At 49.0% G+C, this 15,394-nt stretch overlaps 1 protein-coding gene across 1 annotated transcript; it reads right to left on the bottom strand.

Moving 5' to 3' along the window:
- Nucleotides 1–2,322: 2,322 nt before the first annotated feature.
- Nucleotides 2,323–5,510, bottom strand: LOC136457166 (cationic peroxidase SPC4-like). The gene is made up of 2 exons (XM_066457210.1): nucleotides 4,696–5,510; nucleotides 2,323–3,124 (listed from the first exon to the last, which is right to left on the bottom strand). Exons 1-2 carry the CDS (start codon nucleotides 5,158–5,160, stop codon nucleotides 2,492–2,494), a joined length of 1,098 nt encoding a protein of 365 aa, XP_066313307.1. The 5' UTR covers nucleotides 5,161–5,510; the 3' UTR covers nucleotides 2,323–2,491.
- Between the last annotated feature and the right edge of the window lie 9,884 nt (nucleotides 5,511–15,394).

Raw genomic sequence — 15,394 nt, 5'->3', positions numbered from 1 at the left:
CGGCGTCCCCGACGGATCTGGCCTCACCACGGCGGCGGCCTTCCTCCCTCCCTCTCCATGGCGCGGATCGACACGGCGCGGATCCACGACGGCGGCCTTCCCCCTCCCTCCTCGCGGCGGCGGCGGCTGGGGCGTCCACGATGATGACGGTGACTGGGGCCAGATCCACGACGGCTGGGGCCAGATCCATGGCGGCGGCATCTTCTCCGGCGGGGATCCACGGCGGCGCGGCGCGTGGAGGTAGGTACAACACTTCCCTCCCTCTCCCTCTTCCTTCATCTCCCTCTCCCTCTTCCTTTGCAGATGACGACGATGAGATCCGGCCACCATGGCCCAGATCCAGCCCCCACGGCGCGTATCCGGTGGTGGGTCCATCCACGGCGCCAGATCCGTGGCGTGTGGGCCGCTCGACTGAGGTGGTGGGCGGATCCGGTGCGGAGGAGCTCCCTGGGCGCGGTGGTGGGCGGATCCAGCAAGGTGGGAACGGGTGCGTCGGTGGGTTGGGCTGGGAACGTACGGGCTCGCTGGCGGGCTTGAGAATGGGCTCGCCGACGGGCTCCTGGGTTTTTTTTGTTTTTTTTAATGATTTACCGCGGCGGGCGTCCTAATGTGTCCGCCGCGGTAAATCGATTAACCGCAGCGGGCAAAGCGGCCCGCCGCAGGAAGGACGCGATTTACCGTGACCTTCACGCGGTGGCGGACGCGTTTGCCCGCTGCAGGAAAGCAAATTCGTCCGCCACGAAAAACGTTTCTGGTAGTAGTGGTGGATGCGTACGCGGGCCTGTAGGAATTGGGCTTGCTTGCGGGCCGTAGCATAGGGCCCACAAATAGCTCCTAGGACTGATGGAGTTCAATCTGCTTTTTAAATTACAGCAGATTGATGGAGAGTTCATGGGATGCCGATGCCATCCACGTCCTCGTCGTTTGTGTACTATGCCCTGTTTGGTTACTACAGTCCCTGCTAAAATTTCTATCACATTAAATATCTAGACACATGTATAGAGTATTAAATATAGACTAATTACGAAACTAATTGCACAACTTGCGACTAACTTACGACTAATTTGGACACATGTATGAAGTATTAAATAATGACCATCGAGAAACAACAAGCTTCTTCAAACTGCTAACATCCTGCAAACAAACTGCTACACGCCCTCCCCTCTCGGTGAATGTTGTTCACGATTTACGATTTAGGGCGCGAGGCTGCCGGCGGCGTCAACGACGGTCTCCACGACGGACGACCACGGCATCTCTCCGCCGTTGCCGTTGCGCGCGGAGCAGTTGGCGCGGACCTGTCCCTGTGACACCTTGTGAGCATGCACGTTGATCTGCCCCATCTTGACGTACGAGTAGACGAACTGCTCGAAGAAGGCTCGACAACGAACTTTGTCACCAGAGGCCTGGTGGTGGCATTGGTGAGCAGGTCCTGGTCCGACGTGAAGAGCCCCTCCAGCTGGTTCAGCAGGTCCACGTAGTACTTGATGTTGGGATATCTTTTTAAATAATATTTTTTAATGAATAATTGCAAATCTAGTAGCTATTATATAAAAATTGCAGATGGCACCTGTCGGCCACTGGACTACCAATAGGTAGCATGTCGGCCACGTGTTGGCGGACAGGTAGCATGTCGGCCACTTGATGGCCGACAGGTCCCATGTTGGCACTTAGCAACCGGTTGTCCTGACAGGCCTGTCGGCCTCCGGGAGTCCCACATGCATTATCGGTGTATATACATAGTAGAAGATTTGGCATTGTACATCGGTGAGGTACGCACTACGTGTACAATATGGATCTGGAGAACGGCGGCGGCGCGGCGAATAAGCAGCAGGTGCAGCCAGAAGAAGAAGAAGAAGCTGGCGGCGACCAGCTGGCGACCCCCGAGATCCGGCGGCGGACTACCTGACGTCCGGCGAGATGGCTGTGCTGTGCGTCCTGGCCGTGGTGCTCTCGTCCCTGGGCGCGGTGCTCCTCGGTTTGGCCTTCACGACCATCCCCTGGACGATCGAGCCCGGCTCGATCGTGTTCCAGTCCGACAGCGACCGGACGGCGTACGTGGCCGAGTTGGCGAGCGGCGGCGTCGCCCTCGGTCTCGGTTGCGGCTGCGCAGCCATCCTCGCGCTCCGATGCTGCTGCGTCTCACATTCATTGCTCGCCTGAGAATTCGCCGGGCACGCACAGTTTACTATTAGTTCGATCTGCTGGTGCCCGGCCTGCCTGCCCTGCAGGGCAACTAGCCAATGCCATCGACGTCGTCGTCGTTTGTATAATGATCATCATTTTTTTTCGAGGATGTATAATAATCATCATGACTTCATCTGATCCCATGAACACAAGCTTTTATTTCCAAATCACTAGCTGCTTATTTGTTACAACATGCGCATGTCCTCGATGGAGACTTAAGAAAAAACAAGCTTCAGACTGCTAACTTCCTGCAAACAAACTGCTCGACACATACGTACTCCCGTTTGTTGTTCACGATCGATACGATCTAGAGCACGAGGCTACCGGCGGCGTCGACGACAGTCTCGACGACGGACCACGGCAGCTCATCTCCACCAGCGCCGGCGTTGCGCACGGAGCAGTTGGCGCGGACCTGTCCCTGGGACCCCGTGAGCACGTCGATCTGCCCCATCTTGACGTACGAGTATACAAACTGCTCGAAGAAGGCGTTCTGGTCGACGGCGAACTTTGTCACGATAGGCCTGGTGGTGGCGTTGGTGAGCAGGTCCTGGTCCGACGTGAACAGCCCCTCCCGGTTGAGCAGGTCCACGTAGTACTTGTTGTCGAAGGTGTTGGGCGTCCGGACGTCGTTCACCGTGGTGTTCACCGTCGTGTTAGTCGGGCACGTCCCGTACAGCTGCCCCGCGAAGCACTTGTTCAGCGTCGGGTCCTGCGTCGGGAAGAGGCGGTTGTCGAAGGAGCTGCAGTGCGCGATGCCCACGGTGTGGCCGCCGGACAGCGCCACTAGGTCCGTCACGTCCAGGTTGATCTTCGCCAGGAAGGACAGCAGCGTTGGCACCTTGGACGTCGGCGGTGGGAGCGCGCCAAGGACGGTCGCGTTCGACGCCGGCGCCAGCCCGTCTCGCCTGCCCAGTGGCACCTTGTACGCCGGACCGCCACCCTGCATGCACAGGCACAGCAGTTATTGATATGCTGATGATGATCAAAAGTGGCTGCTGTTAGTTAACAACGAACTCTGACAATTGCACTAATTAGTTACGGATAATAAATAAAGTGATAACAGGAAGATGATGACGACGATGGTTGCTGCTAGCCGACCCTAGCCGACATCGACGACCAAGGAACGCATCTGATCCGTGTACAGTTATTAGCAGCAGCCCCATAATCTAGTCACGTGGAGAGGCCCTCCTCGGCTCGCTGAAATTTAACTAATGCTGATTTATTATAAGAGAAAAACACCGTTTCTTCGATAAAAAATACAACTGATAAATTCGAGCGAACCGGAACCGACCATCTGCCGGTGCCCACAGCCACAGCCCTAGTACTGTACTTTGCCGCTGCATTTTCAAAGGGACGAATCTAACGGAGACCATTCAACCTTTTGCGTTGACCTGTGTCACTGGCCGGCGCCGGCTCACAAATAATATACAGGTCTAGGTGCTCACTATAATTAGTATACGTATATCTCATTTTGCGCAACACAGGAGATGCAGACAGGCAGGTATTTTTGCCCTCGCAAAAAAAGTACAAACTAGAGGAAAAACATTTATGGGCAGTCAAAACAAATTCTGTGGCTTTGTGAAAGGCTTAGTACAAGATTTAGGTTTTTATGACACGGTATGACAAGCAGCCTGTTAACTGGTTGGTTTCTGGGCTGATAAACTCTGTTGGTGCTGATTTGTTGTGATCGGAAAACACTGTTGGCTGGCTGACCAACAAGCGAACAGGCTGAAATACTTATCTAGTTCTGTAAAATTAAGTTGAACTAATATTATCTCCCCAGTTACAAATGCCTGATTACTTCATAATAAATTTTAAAACTTTCATAAAAGTAGCTACCAATACTTTTCTTTTTGTTTGTTTGAAAGTATTAAAGTCACTCGAAAGATATTTTCTTTTGTCATTGTCTTGTCTTAATAAACTACATGGACATATTTTGATGGGAAGATAGTGGTTGGATGCATATGACCATGTCATGTCTAAACTCTGAAGACGAGAAATAACTCGTGACAAACTATGGCCTGTATAGAACGGCTTTGGCTCCCGCAGCAATCTCCGTAGAGAAGCCATACCAAACACATTAGGACAAGAAGCTATTTTCTGGTAAACAGCAGTCAGAGTCATTTTGAACTGAAAAACTGGAGCCGCAAAACATGGGTCCTTTATTAAGTGCTTCGACTCTAGATAGTAATTGAGGATATATATGCAAACACTTTTGTACCTAAAAAGTAGTTTTTTTTTTTTTTGTTCCACTACATACATACTCTTGCCATGTTGATGTTGAAAAGTAGGGCCATGCATGTGAATTGAAGTTACATGTACCACACGGCATAATATGGGGTGTGCGTGTGTGTGTTTATAACAAGAAGGAAAAGTATAGAATAAAGTGAGTGTGGGGTGCATGCAACAACAGCAAGAGAGTATAACATATATGCATATGATTGGATGACTTTATTTACTGTGCGCAGATGAATATATAAAGCAAACAAAGCAATGGCGGCGTAGAGGTACCAGGGCAACGGATTCACGGGCGGCGAGCGCGACGATGTCGGCGCAGGAGACGACGCGGCCGCAGGCCTGCTGGAGGCGGGCGCGGATGTCGTTGACGGCCTTGAACGCGGCGGGGCGGAGCGTGAGGTTGGGCGGCGACAGCTGCTCGCTGGGCTGGGTGGGCGTGGAGTCCAGCAGGACGGAGGCGTCGCAGCCCTGCACGAAGCAGTCGTGGAAGTGGAGCCGGATCAGCGCCGCGGCGAGCCCCACGTTCTGCCGCACCGCTGACGACAGGAACTCCCGCACGATGGACTCCGCCTTCGGGCAGCTCTTCTTGTAGAAGTCGAACGACAGGCCCGGCGCCAGCGGCGGGTACCTGCCCTCGACTGGCTCGACGTCGCCGGCCGCCGCCTGCAGGGCCACGACGGCTGCTGCTGCTACCAGTACCAGCAGAGCAGCAGCGCGCCGAAAACAAGTAGCCGCCATTGCTGCTCAGCTCGTTGCGCCTTGGCTAGCTGCTAGTAGTCAGAGGGAGGGAGGCGTGTGGAGGCCTTGCGCACTCGGCTGCCTCCATTTATAGCCATGGTTGCCGCCATGCGTCCTGCAACTTGGCCGTGGGTTTAGGTGGGAGATGTACAGAGACGACGACGACGAGACAGAGGGCTTGTGGCTGCTGGTGATGGTGATGGTCAAACTCCAAGACGACGATGGATCGAGGAAACAGCTAGCTAGCATGTACGCAGTACGTACGTGGAGCTGTGTGGTTCTTCTTTCCTGTGACCACGTTTTCTTTTTCTTCTCTGTACGAACCAATGATCGATGTCGCGTGGCTCCCAGGGCTGTTTGGTCGAGCACACGTATAGTTGCCTGAACCAGATGAAGCGTCGCCAAATGCTTGGGGCCAGAACCATCTGTCTAGCTAGGCACTATCTCCCAGGGGCACCATGCAAATATACGCTTGGCGAGCTTTAGCTAGCTAGCTACTAGCACGATTTTTTTTAATTTTAATATTTTTTGGAAACTAATTTTAAATCTAATACGACCGGGTTTTTTTATTTAAAACTAACACTTTTGGCCGCGCCTATTGCCCTGGCGCAGCTAAATGCCTGTGCCGCGCCATGCATGGTGGCGCGACACGGTGCTGACGTGGTGGTAACCGGGTCCGCTGACCGCTGACGAGGTAGGGCCTGCCGCGCCACCGATCTTAGCGCGGCAGTGCCACGCCACGGATCATGGCGCGGCTGGGCCAAATAAAACCCCGCTGCCAGTCATGCCTGCCCGAGCAGCGAGCAAGCCTGGCCGCCGCGCCGGCCGTCATCCCGGAACACGTCGCGCCGATAGTGGGAGTTATTCTAAGTATTGCTTAACGTAAAGTCAATAATGAATTTGTTTCTATATTTTGTTAAAAAAATTTCACGTCCGAATAGATAATTTGATAAGCCAATGATATTTTTGGCCTCATATTGTAGGATCAGCGGCGACACGACCATGGATCCCGGCTTCCTCGACCCCTCGCGCAAGACGCCGGCTTCCCCGGGACTGCCGGTTTCCAAACTAGTTGCTACTTAATCTCGCAAGCAGTGATGACGCGAAGCATTGAAATGGATATGAAGCAAATAACATAAGTTGACAAGCTGCCACATAACATTTTAATTGGTTTGACATAAGTTCGACATAACATAACCAACTAAGCCTGCAAGTTTCGGACGCCAATAATAGTTCGACCTAACAAACTAAGACCCAGGAGTGTAAGGATCCCTCAGACGCCTCTGTCTTTTCGGATTTGTTGGCAACACATTGGGAGTGTAGCCAACGTTGGTGTGGTCGCGTCGCTGGTGCGTATGGCTCGTACCCTGCAAGTATATGATATGCACGATTACTTATAATTCTTTATGATCGTTAGTTCATGTAGCCTACGTATTTAAAGAAACTACCTTTGTTAGTACCTGTGAGGCTCCTTGGGTACCAAGCGGGGCACCACCTAGGTGAGACATGCCGGTCTCATCCCACTGGTCGTCGTCGCCATCGTCGTCCTCGTTGTCCTCGGTTGCAGGGTCCTTCCCAGCGCTATGATATGGTGGTGTACGCACCGCGGAAGTGGCACCTGTCACCAGCTGAGAAGAGCCGGCTGGTGTCCTCAAAGAGGCTGAAGACGTGCCACCCGACCGCGCCGGGAGTGGCGGTTCCTCATAAGGAGTGTCCATGCAGCTCAGCTTTTGAGCTAGCTTCCTACAGCTCTTCTTCACCTTCTGAATAAATAGACGTTAAAGTTAGTGCATTTCTCAAACGCATATACACTAAAGAAACAATTTCGGAACGGGCCAGTTTACGTTTACCTTCACAAAAGCCTCGAGAACGCCTGGCCCCTGCCCTCTAGACTCGTGAAGTCGGTACGCTGCTTCGTTGGGCATCCTCGACAATTATGTCGCCTGGGTACAGAAATGCGGTTGAACAATTTTAGTATACATACTTAATACCAAATGGATAACAAATTGTACCATTCAAGTATCTTTGTAGCAGGGCTCTCTGTAGCTGTGTGTCCTCTCTAGTGACAACGTCGTACACATCTTCCTCTAAGTCATCGTCAATCGCTTCCTCAGTGTACGGGGGCTTGATATGTGTCCTCGTAAACCTGTGAAGTCAACGTAGGTACTCGTCGAAGGTGTACTGGTCGTGTGGAGGACCCGTATGGACCGGCTGCCGTTCCCTGGTCTCCCACAAGTGGATGTGCGCGTTGTGTGTCACGCGCCAATCCTTGGTCTTGTACCTCTTCCTACAGTCATACCTGTAACAAAACGATGTTAGTTGTACCACACACCTCTGAATTGTAGCTCTGTTATTAATCGATAACTCACTCGTGCAATCCTTGGTTGGTGGAGTAAAGCGGTGGTGGGCAGCCTGTTATTCTTCCAAACTGTCTACAGACCCTGACGGCCATGTGAATCTCGATCACGTGGAAGAAAATAAGAGGGACGTTGCAGCGATACTCGTCTGACTCGTCTCTAGTGACAGGACTGAGATAGTACTGGAACTCCAGAGCATCCCAAGGACACCAATGCATCTGAACATTTCGTAATTGAGTTAGGCTGTGATATAGTGTAGATCGAACAAGACACAGGTATGATAATAAAGAGAGCATAACCTGGTGCTGTGTCAGGACGTCGAGACCGTCCGTGTACTTCCTGTACTTGCGCCTCGCATTCCCTCTAACTAACTCTGATTTCATCCAGATAAATAGAGCTGTAGGGAGTGTATCCTGTCCGTTCTAGTGCTGCATTGAACACGATAATGAATTAGCCATTAATAAACTCATCATATGTAACCATATCGAAGAATATAATGAACCGAAGTACTTACCGGTAAACCAGTATTAAGGGGTCTCCCAACGGGCCATCGTTCCCAACCCTAAACCTGGAGTAGGTACGAGCAACCCCAAGGTTCGCGTACACTGAGGTGCGACGACAGGCAACGCATAGCTGTCGATACGTCCATGCCAGGACTGCGCTGCCCCAGCTGTACGCCGCTATGTTCTCCCACGGCTGGCGTAGTATGTCAAGGAAGATCCAGCTGATGGTGTTGCCCAAGACGTCTGAGAAGAGGAAAGCACCAAGAAAGTGTCAGAGCCAAACTCGAGCGAACCTATCGATCTGAGCCTCCTCGGCATGTGGGTCCAAAGTAATCAAAGCGCTCCGTGATCCAAGACGACGAAACACCGGAAGTTTTTCTGAAATTTACCAAACAAAATGAGACCCGATGGCTGTAGGAAAGCAATGCAAGTATTAAATAAGCTTCAATTTCTTACTTATTGTTCTTGGAAGCCTCGTCATCCGGTGAAAAAAAGCCAGTAAACTGAGCCACCAACTCCCTCCAGTGATCGTTGTCAACTATCCTTGTCACTGGAAGTCCTCCCAACCGAAGGCCAAAAATAGTCTTCACGTCCTGCATGGTCAATGTCATCTCGCCACAAGGTAGGTGGAACGTGTGGGTCTCAGGCCTCCACCTGATATAAGAATAGAACGACTGTTACTTGCCTCAAAGTTGTTACAAGAAAGTTTACGTACAAAGAATGCACTCGTACCTGTCTACAGCTATAGTAAGTAGTGCTGGGTCAAGGGGCGGAAGACCGTGGTTGATAACACGGACAAACTCGAGGAAGCCGGCACGCTATATGTACGACGCGTAACGCTCGTCCCATTAGTGCGTCCTGGTGTGCGTGCAGGGCCTCAAATGAGGCAATATCACCTCTGCGTCGTTGTCACTCAAGATATGTGCTCGGTGCTGGTCGTCGTACTCCACCTCAAGAATATGGTACAACGGGTGTTGCGTGGGTAGGGCCATCCTGTTACAAATTGATAAAAAAACGTTAGGGTATTCAAATTAACAAAATTTAAATTAACATTATGTAGCATTATAAAATTTGAACTACTTGTTATGCAATACGAACACAATATGAAAGCACATGTATATATTCAAAGTAACATTAACAAACATATCGCGCACTTGTAACATAAACAACTTCACTAGGAATATAAGCATTTGACGAAACATCATGAAGTCATCAAAATCGACGTATCACGCACTAGTAAGGACCGACATTTGTAAACTAGTAGGTATACCCAAAATCTCTAACTAAATAACTAACTGTAAACTAAATAATAAATACCTAATCAATCCATAAACCTAAATTCCTAACTATACTAGAACACACAACCTCGAACCTAAAAACTACATACGTAAATCACAAATAAATTCACTAACCTAACTATCCTAAATCAGTAAGTTTCCTAAATTTGACAAACTATCATAAATCAATAACAATCATAAAACCCTAACTATCCTAAATTACTAACTGTCATAAATCACTAATTATCCTCAATCACTAATTATCCTAAAATAATAATAATCAAAATAATATGAAATAGAGAGGGAGGTACCTTAGGAGCTGACGGCCTTGACGCGCCGGCGTTAGTGGCGCGGCCGGCGTGGGCGTTGCGCGGCGGGACTGGTCGGGCGCGGCGTGGGCGGGCGGGTGCGGGCGCTGCGCGGCAGGAGTGGCCGGGCGCGGCATAGGCGGCCGCGGGAGCTGCGCGGCGGCGGGGCAGAGGCGGCTGACGGCGGGTGGGCGGGCAGGGCTGCGGGCGGGCGGGCGGTCTCGCTGCAGGGTTTTATTTGGTCCAGCCGCGCCAAGATCGGTGGCGCGGCAGGCCCTGCCCCGTCAGCGGTCAGCGGACCCGGTTACCGCCACATCAGCCCTATGCCGCGCCACCATGCATGACGCGGCACAGGCATTTGGCCGCGCCAGGGCAATAGGCGCGGCCAAAAGTGTTAGTTTTTTTAAAAAAAACGGCCGTATTAGATTTAAAATTAGTTTCCAAAAAGTGTTAAAATTAAAAAAAAAATCACTAGCACCCTCTTTTGTAATCATAGTTTTAAATCTCCCACTGTAGTCTTGTGATGCGGGGTGCCGCTATTTGTGTTCATGTATAATTTAGTCGCTATAGCCCGCTATAACCTGATATAGCCCCGTTATTAACTGTTTTAGAGATATACCGCTAAACACCTTAGCCCGCTATTTAAAACATCGTTGGTAATGCCATCCACCTAACTGAATGAAGTACACCGAACCCAAAGGTTCCTTTCGTTTTGCAGTTGCAGGTACATGCATCTGGACCGGTGCAAGAAGAAGAAATAAAAGATGCTCACGATCGATCGATCACATAAGCTAAGCACGCATGTACAAAGAAGTTCTCGGTATCTGCTTCATTGCTGAGAAAGTAGAATGAATGATACAGTATTGCCCTACAGTTGTGGGCTTGTTGTAGGCAGCAGATAGTAAATTCCACGAGTGATCGAAACCAAATTTCTCTCCTCTTTCCAGGATTCCGAAGGCCAAAGTGCTGTTCCATGCATGTCTTGGGTGTTGGTATGCTTACGTTTTATTTTCTCTTGGTTGTCAGCTTTTTTTGACCCCAAGCTCATTACATTAACTAATTCAGATTCCAAACTAAAAAAAAACAAGAATAAAAAGTGAAATCAAAGTAGCAGTCTAGAATTAATTACAGTAAGGTATTCCATCCGTTTCAAAATATATGAGGTATGTTAATTAAGATTTCAAGAGGTCAAACTTTGTCGATTTCGACTAATAATATATTACTCAAACTATATAGACATGATTAGTACATAAAAGCTGCATCATCGATAGATCCGCATCCTATATGTTTTAATAAAACTTGATTTCGATGTGATCGATGTATTGTAAGAGTAACTAGTGGCGAGCTTTCCCACTTAATTCAGTCAGCCTCTGAATCTACCTTTTATTTGGTTATATTAGTCTAGCCTGAAGAATATCTGTCCATCCTGAAGAAGAAGCAGCAGTAGCAGCAACTGAAATCAAACATACATGCATACAGTTGAATCGATCAACTGTATAATTAACCTACAAGTTGGCTATAATCTATCTTTCATATGTCTAGTCATCGATCATATCTATATAGGCACAAACTGACTTAAATGTGGGAATGGAAGACGAATAATAAAGTAGCTAGTAGCACGCGCAGTGTCTCCTCCTATCTGGAAGCGAGGAGCTGACGGATGAGAGGAGGAATTGAAGCTGCCTTCCACCAAGCAGGGTCTGTGATATTTCTGGAGTTGGTTGGCAAGTCTTGCTGAAACTTCGTCCTGAGCTTCCTTGGTTCTCATCTTCGGTGATTCAGTCCATAGATATACAACACAAGCATGTGTACACTTGATTTGGTCAAGCTGGTTGCCTAGTTTCCTGCTACTAGCTCAGCATATAGGAGTATATCTTTATTATTAGCAGTTTTTTTTCTTCCTCCTCGATGAGGATTGGATCGGAGCAAAGTAAACTTGGAATAAAGCATAGAAGAAACATATATTAGAGTTGAAACACTTTTTCCTGCTGGCTAGCTAGCATATCGTCAATTGTTAGTTACTTTTGTCAATCATAATATCATCATAGGCCCATGACTGGACTAACTCCAGACTAGCTAGCCAGCACACGTCTGCACTTGAGAAAGCTAACTTTGCATCGATCGATCACGCTCGCTGTTTCAGTTAACGTCATTGTCGAGACTGTGTGGCCTGTGTTGTCTGAAGAGACGATAATCGTGCTCGATCGTGAAAGCCAAGTTGCCAAGGATCGAGGGAGGATGCCTACCACTCCCACTTGGCTATTTTGGAACGCCTGACGCGGCAGGAGCCATCACCATCAGCTAGGTCGCTCGTCAGTGCTACGCGGCTTCCTGTACGTCGCCCCTGCCGCGCGTCCTGAACGTGACGGGCGGCGCACAATATATGCTGATTATCCGAATGCTCTTTATACGCAAATGATCTTTCCAGTTGATGAGGCACAAATAAACAAACAGGGCAAATGAGGTTCTGCACATTAATTCCCATCCGGATCGATCTCAAAGCCTCATTTGAAACAAAAAACCGTGCTGGAACAACATGGTGTCTCTTTCGGCGTGCTCAGCGTTACCCTTTCATCGCAAATACTAGTCTGAAAAGACAGCAAAACGGACCAAATGTCACAGCTACATATATAGTATGAACAATAGATCCTGCTGCTTGGAATCAAAGTTTTGAACTAAACAATGGGCCGGCTGGCTCTGGTTTGATGTAGCTAGCTAGCTAGCTAGCTGCTATAGGGTCTTTCATTGGCAGTTTATTTCTTCTTTCTTTCAGATGAAATAATGTACTAGACAGACATATATTGTTTCCTCGCTCCTCCTTAGGTTAGGTATGAACATGGAGGTCGCGGCCGTGGGGTACTCATCAACCGGTCAAGTTTTGGTTGCCTTGTCCATGCCTCGCATGTCTCCTCTACTTTTCCTCTTTGCTCCTTGACGAGGAGCAAAGTTGATTTGAAGAAGCAATGCAAAGCAGACGATTGAATGAATCAAACAACCGTCTTTCGGTCTTCAAACTGTCTCATCCAAACACAAAATGGATAGCAAAATACCTAAAATGGGTAGCAAGACACATAAAATCAGCCACCAACAGAGTACCTATACGGGAGATCTATTTTGGATTCTCTAAGAGGCACAACCCAAATATGAGCATCCTCTCTCTTGGAAACCCATTTGCGAAAAGGATTCTCTTTTGAGTCTTATCGTTGGAGATAGCCTACAAGCGTTACTTTTGCCCATCATCATACATATAACATATATAGGCCCACGTACGACTAGACCAACCTAAGCAGCAGCACTCTCCTACTCTGAATCTGAACTCTGAAAATGTACCACGCTCGGTCGGTCACACGGCCAAAATTTTCTTCCGTCGCTCCACGTAGCAGAAGCTGTATCAGATTCAGAGTAACGTCGCTGTCGACTCCACTGTAGTCTGTGCGACTGTGCTCGCTTATGTGAAGAGGCCCGTGCAAGTTGTCAAGGAGATGAGGATGCCCGGGGGAACTTGGAGCTGCCACTGCCATTACGAGCTTGCAACTAGTTGCTGTGGTCCATGCCGGCCGACCTGTGCAGCTATGACAGATGTTTGCAACTAGTTGCTGTGGTCCATGCCGGCCGACCTGTGCTATGACAGATGTTGCAACTAGGTGGTGTGGTGTGGTCCGTGCGGCTGCCCTCTTCCAGTCATGCAGTCACTGCATCCCAGCCACGTCGCGAAGCTGATACCTCCCTTTCGCGTCGTGCGGCCGATGTCTCTCTTCCGCGTCGTGCAGCCGTCGCCGCCTCCGAGCGCTGTCGGGCCTCTGTCTCCGGTAAACTCACCACGCCGACGAACCTCCTCTCCTGAGCAGCGAGGAGATGTTAAGCTACGCTAAAAATACATGTTACAAGTGTATATTTTAATTTATCTCGTATGTTTCACAAGTATATTGTAATTGCTTCATACACATGTTATATGTTGTAAGTATTTCAGATGAATGTTGCAAGTGTATTGTTCCAAATGTTTTAGCTGTTTCAGACGTATATTGCACATATTTTATTTGTGTGTTGCATATGCTACACACATATGTTGCAAGTGTCTCAACCGGATGTTGCATATGTTTCACACATATGTTGCAAGTGTTTCATCTAGATGTTGCATATGTTTTGCAATGGCTACCTATGTGTTTTCTTGGTATTTATGTTGCAAGTGTTTCATCTAGATGTTGCAAAAATAGACCTAGTGTTGCACATGTTGTATTGGGACCTATCTGTTGTTGGGCCCGCATATGTGCGTGGGTGTGGAGGGGGGCACCACGGTGCGGGCGCGGGACACGGTGCGGGTGCGGGACAGGAGCATGCATGTGGACAGGGTGTGGGCGCAGGACACGGAGCAACACAGGCCCCCACGTGAAGCAGACACAACAGGCGCGGGCGTCCGGATGCACGACTGCCCCTTTTTTCATGCACTTCCTATATCTCAAGGTGTCAGATTTTTTTGTTGTTGTTCAAGCAGCACACATATAATTTTGTTTTTGTTTGACTATATAGAAAAAATAAGAATCATTTTTTGTGAGTTGCTCTTTTAATTGTACTACTAGTTGATTTTGCAATTGTTTGCTTAAAAATTTAAAAATTTCAGACATTTGAAATATAGCAATTCTTTTCTCAATAACTAGATATATGCCCATGCGTTGCACGGGGTAACGAATTTGTATCCATGTGTACAATGATGCACCTGTCCTGTAGTTTAGACGAACATATTAACAAATTTTTATTCATGTCTACGTCGATGCACATGGCTTGTGTTTTCAACGAACATTTTAAGAAATATACAAATTTGATTACATAAAGCATATTTTATGATCTTTATGACCTATATAGTGTAGATTTAGTTTATAGAAACCTTATAAAATTGGTTTTGTTTTATTATTATTATTATTATTATTTGTGTGTTTTATTATTTTACATTTTCAAATTTTAATAAAAATCTAATAAAGTGTAGATTTAGTTTATAGAAACCTTATAAAATTGGTTTATTATTATTATTATTATTATTATTATTTGTGTGTTTTATTATTTTACATTTTTAAATTTTAATAAAAATCTAATAAATACTTTTGCATTTGGACCCGTAAACTATTTCTAGATGTTTCAGGTTTTCCTTCTTCTACGTGGACATGGTAGACTAATGGGCCACGTTGTTACATGCGGGCATCAAGCGAATCACCACGCAACAGACACGTCTGTTACGTGGGGCCAGGAGGTCCGTCCGTTCGTCCCACGGCAAGCCGTTCCTTCGTTTTTGCTCTCGCAGGAGGGCGAGCGAGGTGCGGACGCGTGGCCACACACGCACGGGGCGAGCGGGACGTAGACGCGCAGGCACATGCACACGGGTATGCGCTGATAGGCGAGCAGGGCGAGCGTTTGCAGGTGCCCGCCGCCACCGGCACAGGTGAGCGGGGCACAGAGGCGCGGGCGAAGCGGAGCACACGACGAGGACATCGAAGAGCGCGCGCGAGCGCCGCGGCCGCAGCCAACACATACTGACATCGCGTCGCCCGCGTCCATGGCGAGACGCGTGCTCCCGCGTGCGCCGGGACTACGCACGACAATAGGTCGCAATTGCCCGCCGCCACCGACGCATGCTGGAGCTAGGGCGCGCGGGGGCGTGATTTGTTTGCGGGGAGGTGGGGCTCGACGCGGACCCATGCGGGCGGGGGGACGCGGGAGCGTGCGTGGTTCACGTTCTGGACTCGCCATTAAGCTAGGGCGAAGCGAATAATACTTGGCATTCGGGCAACGCGGACTCT

Source organism: Miscanthus floridulus, chromosome 6, assembly GCF_019320115.1.
Source record: "Miscanthus floridulus cultivar M001 chromosome 6, ASM1932011v1, whole genome shotgun sequence".
NCBI classification, from domain to species: Eukaryota; Viridiplantae; Streptophyta; class Magnoliopsida; order Poales; family Poaceae; genus Miscanthus; species Miscanthus floridulus.
Note: the sequence above shows the minus strand (reverse complement) of the source record. Positions and strands in the feature narration are given on the sequence as shown.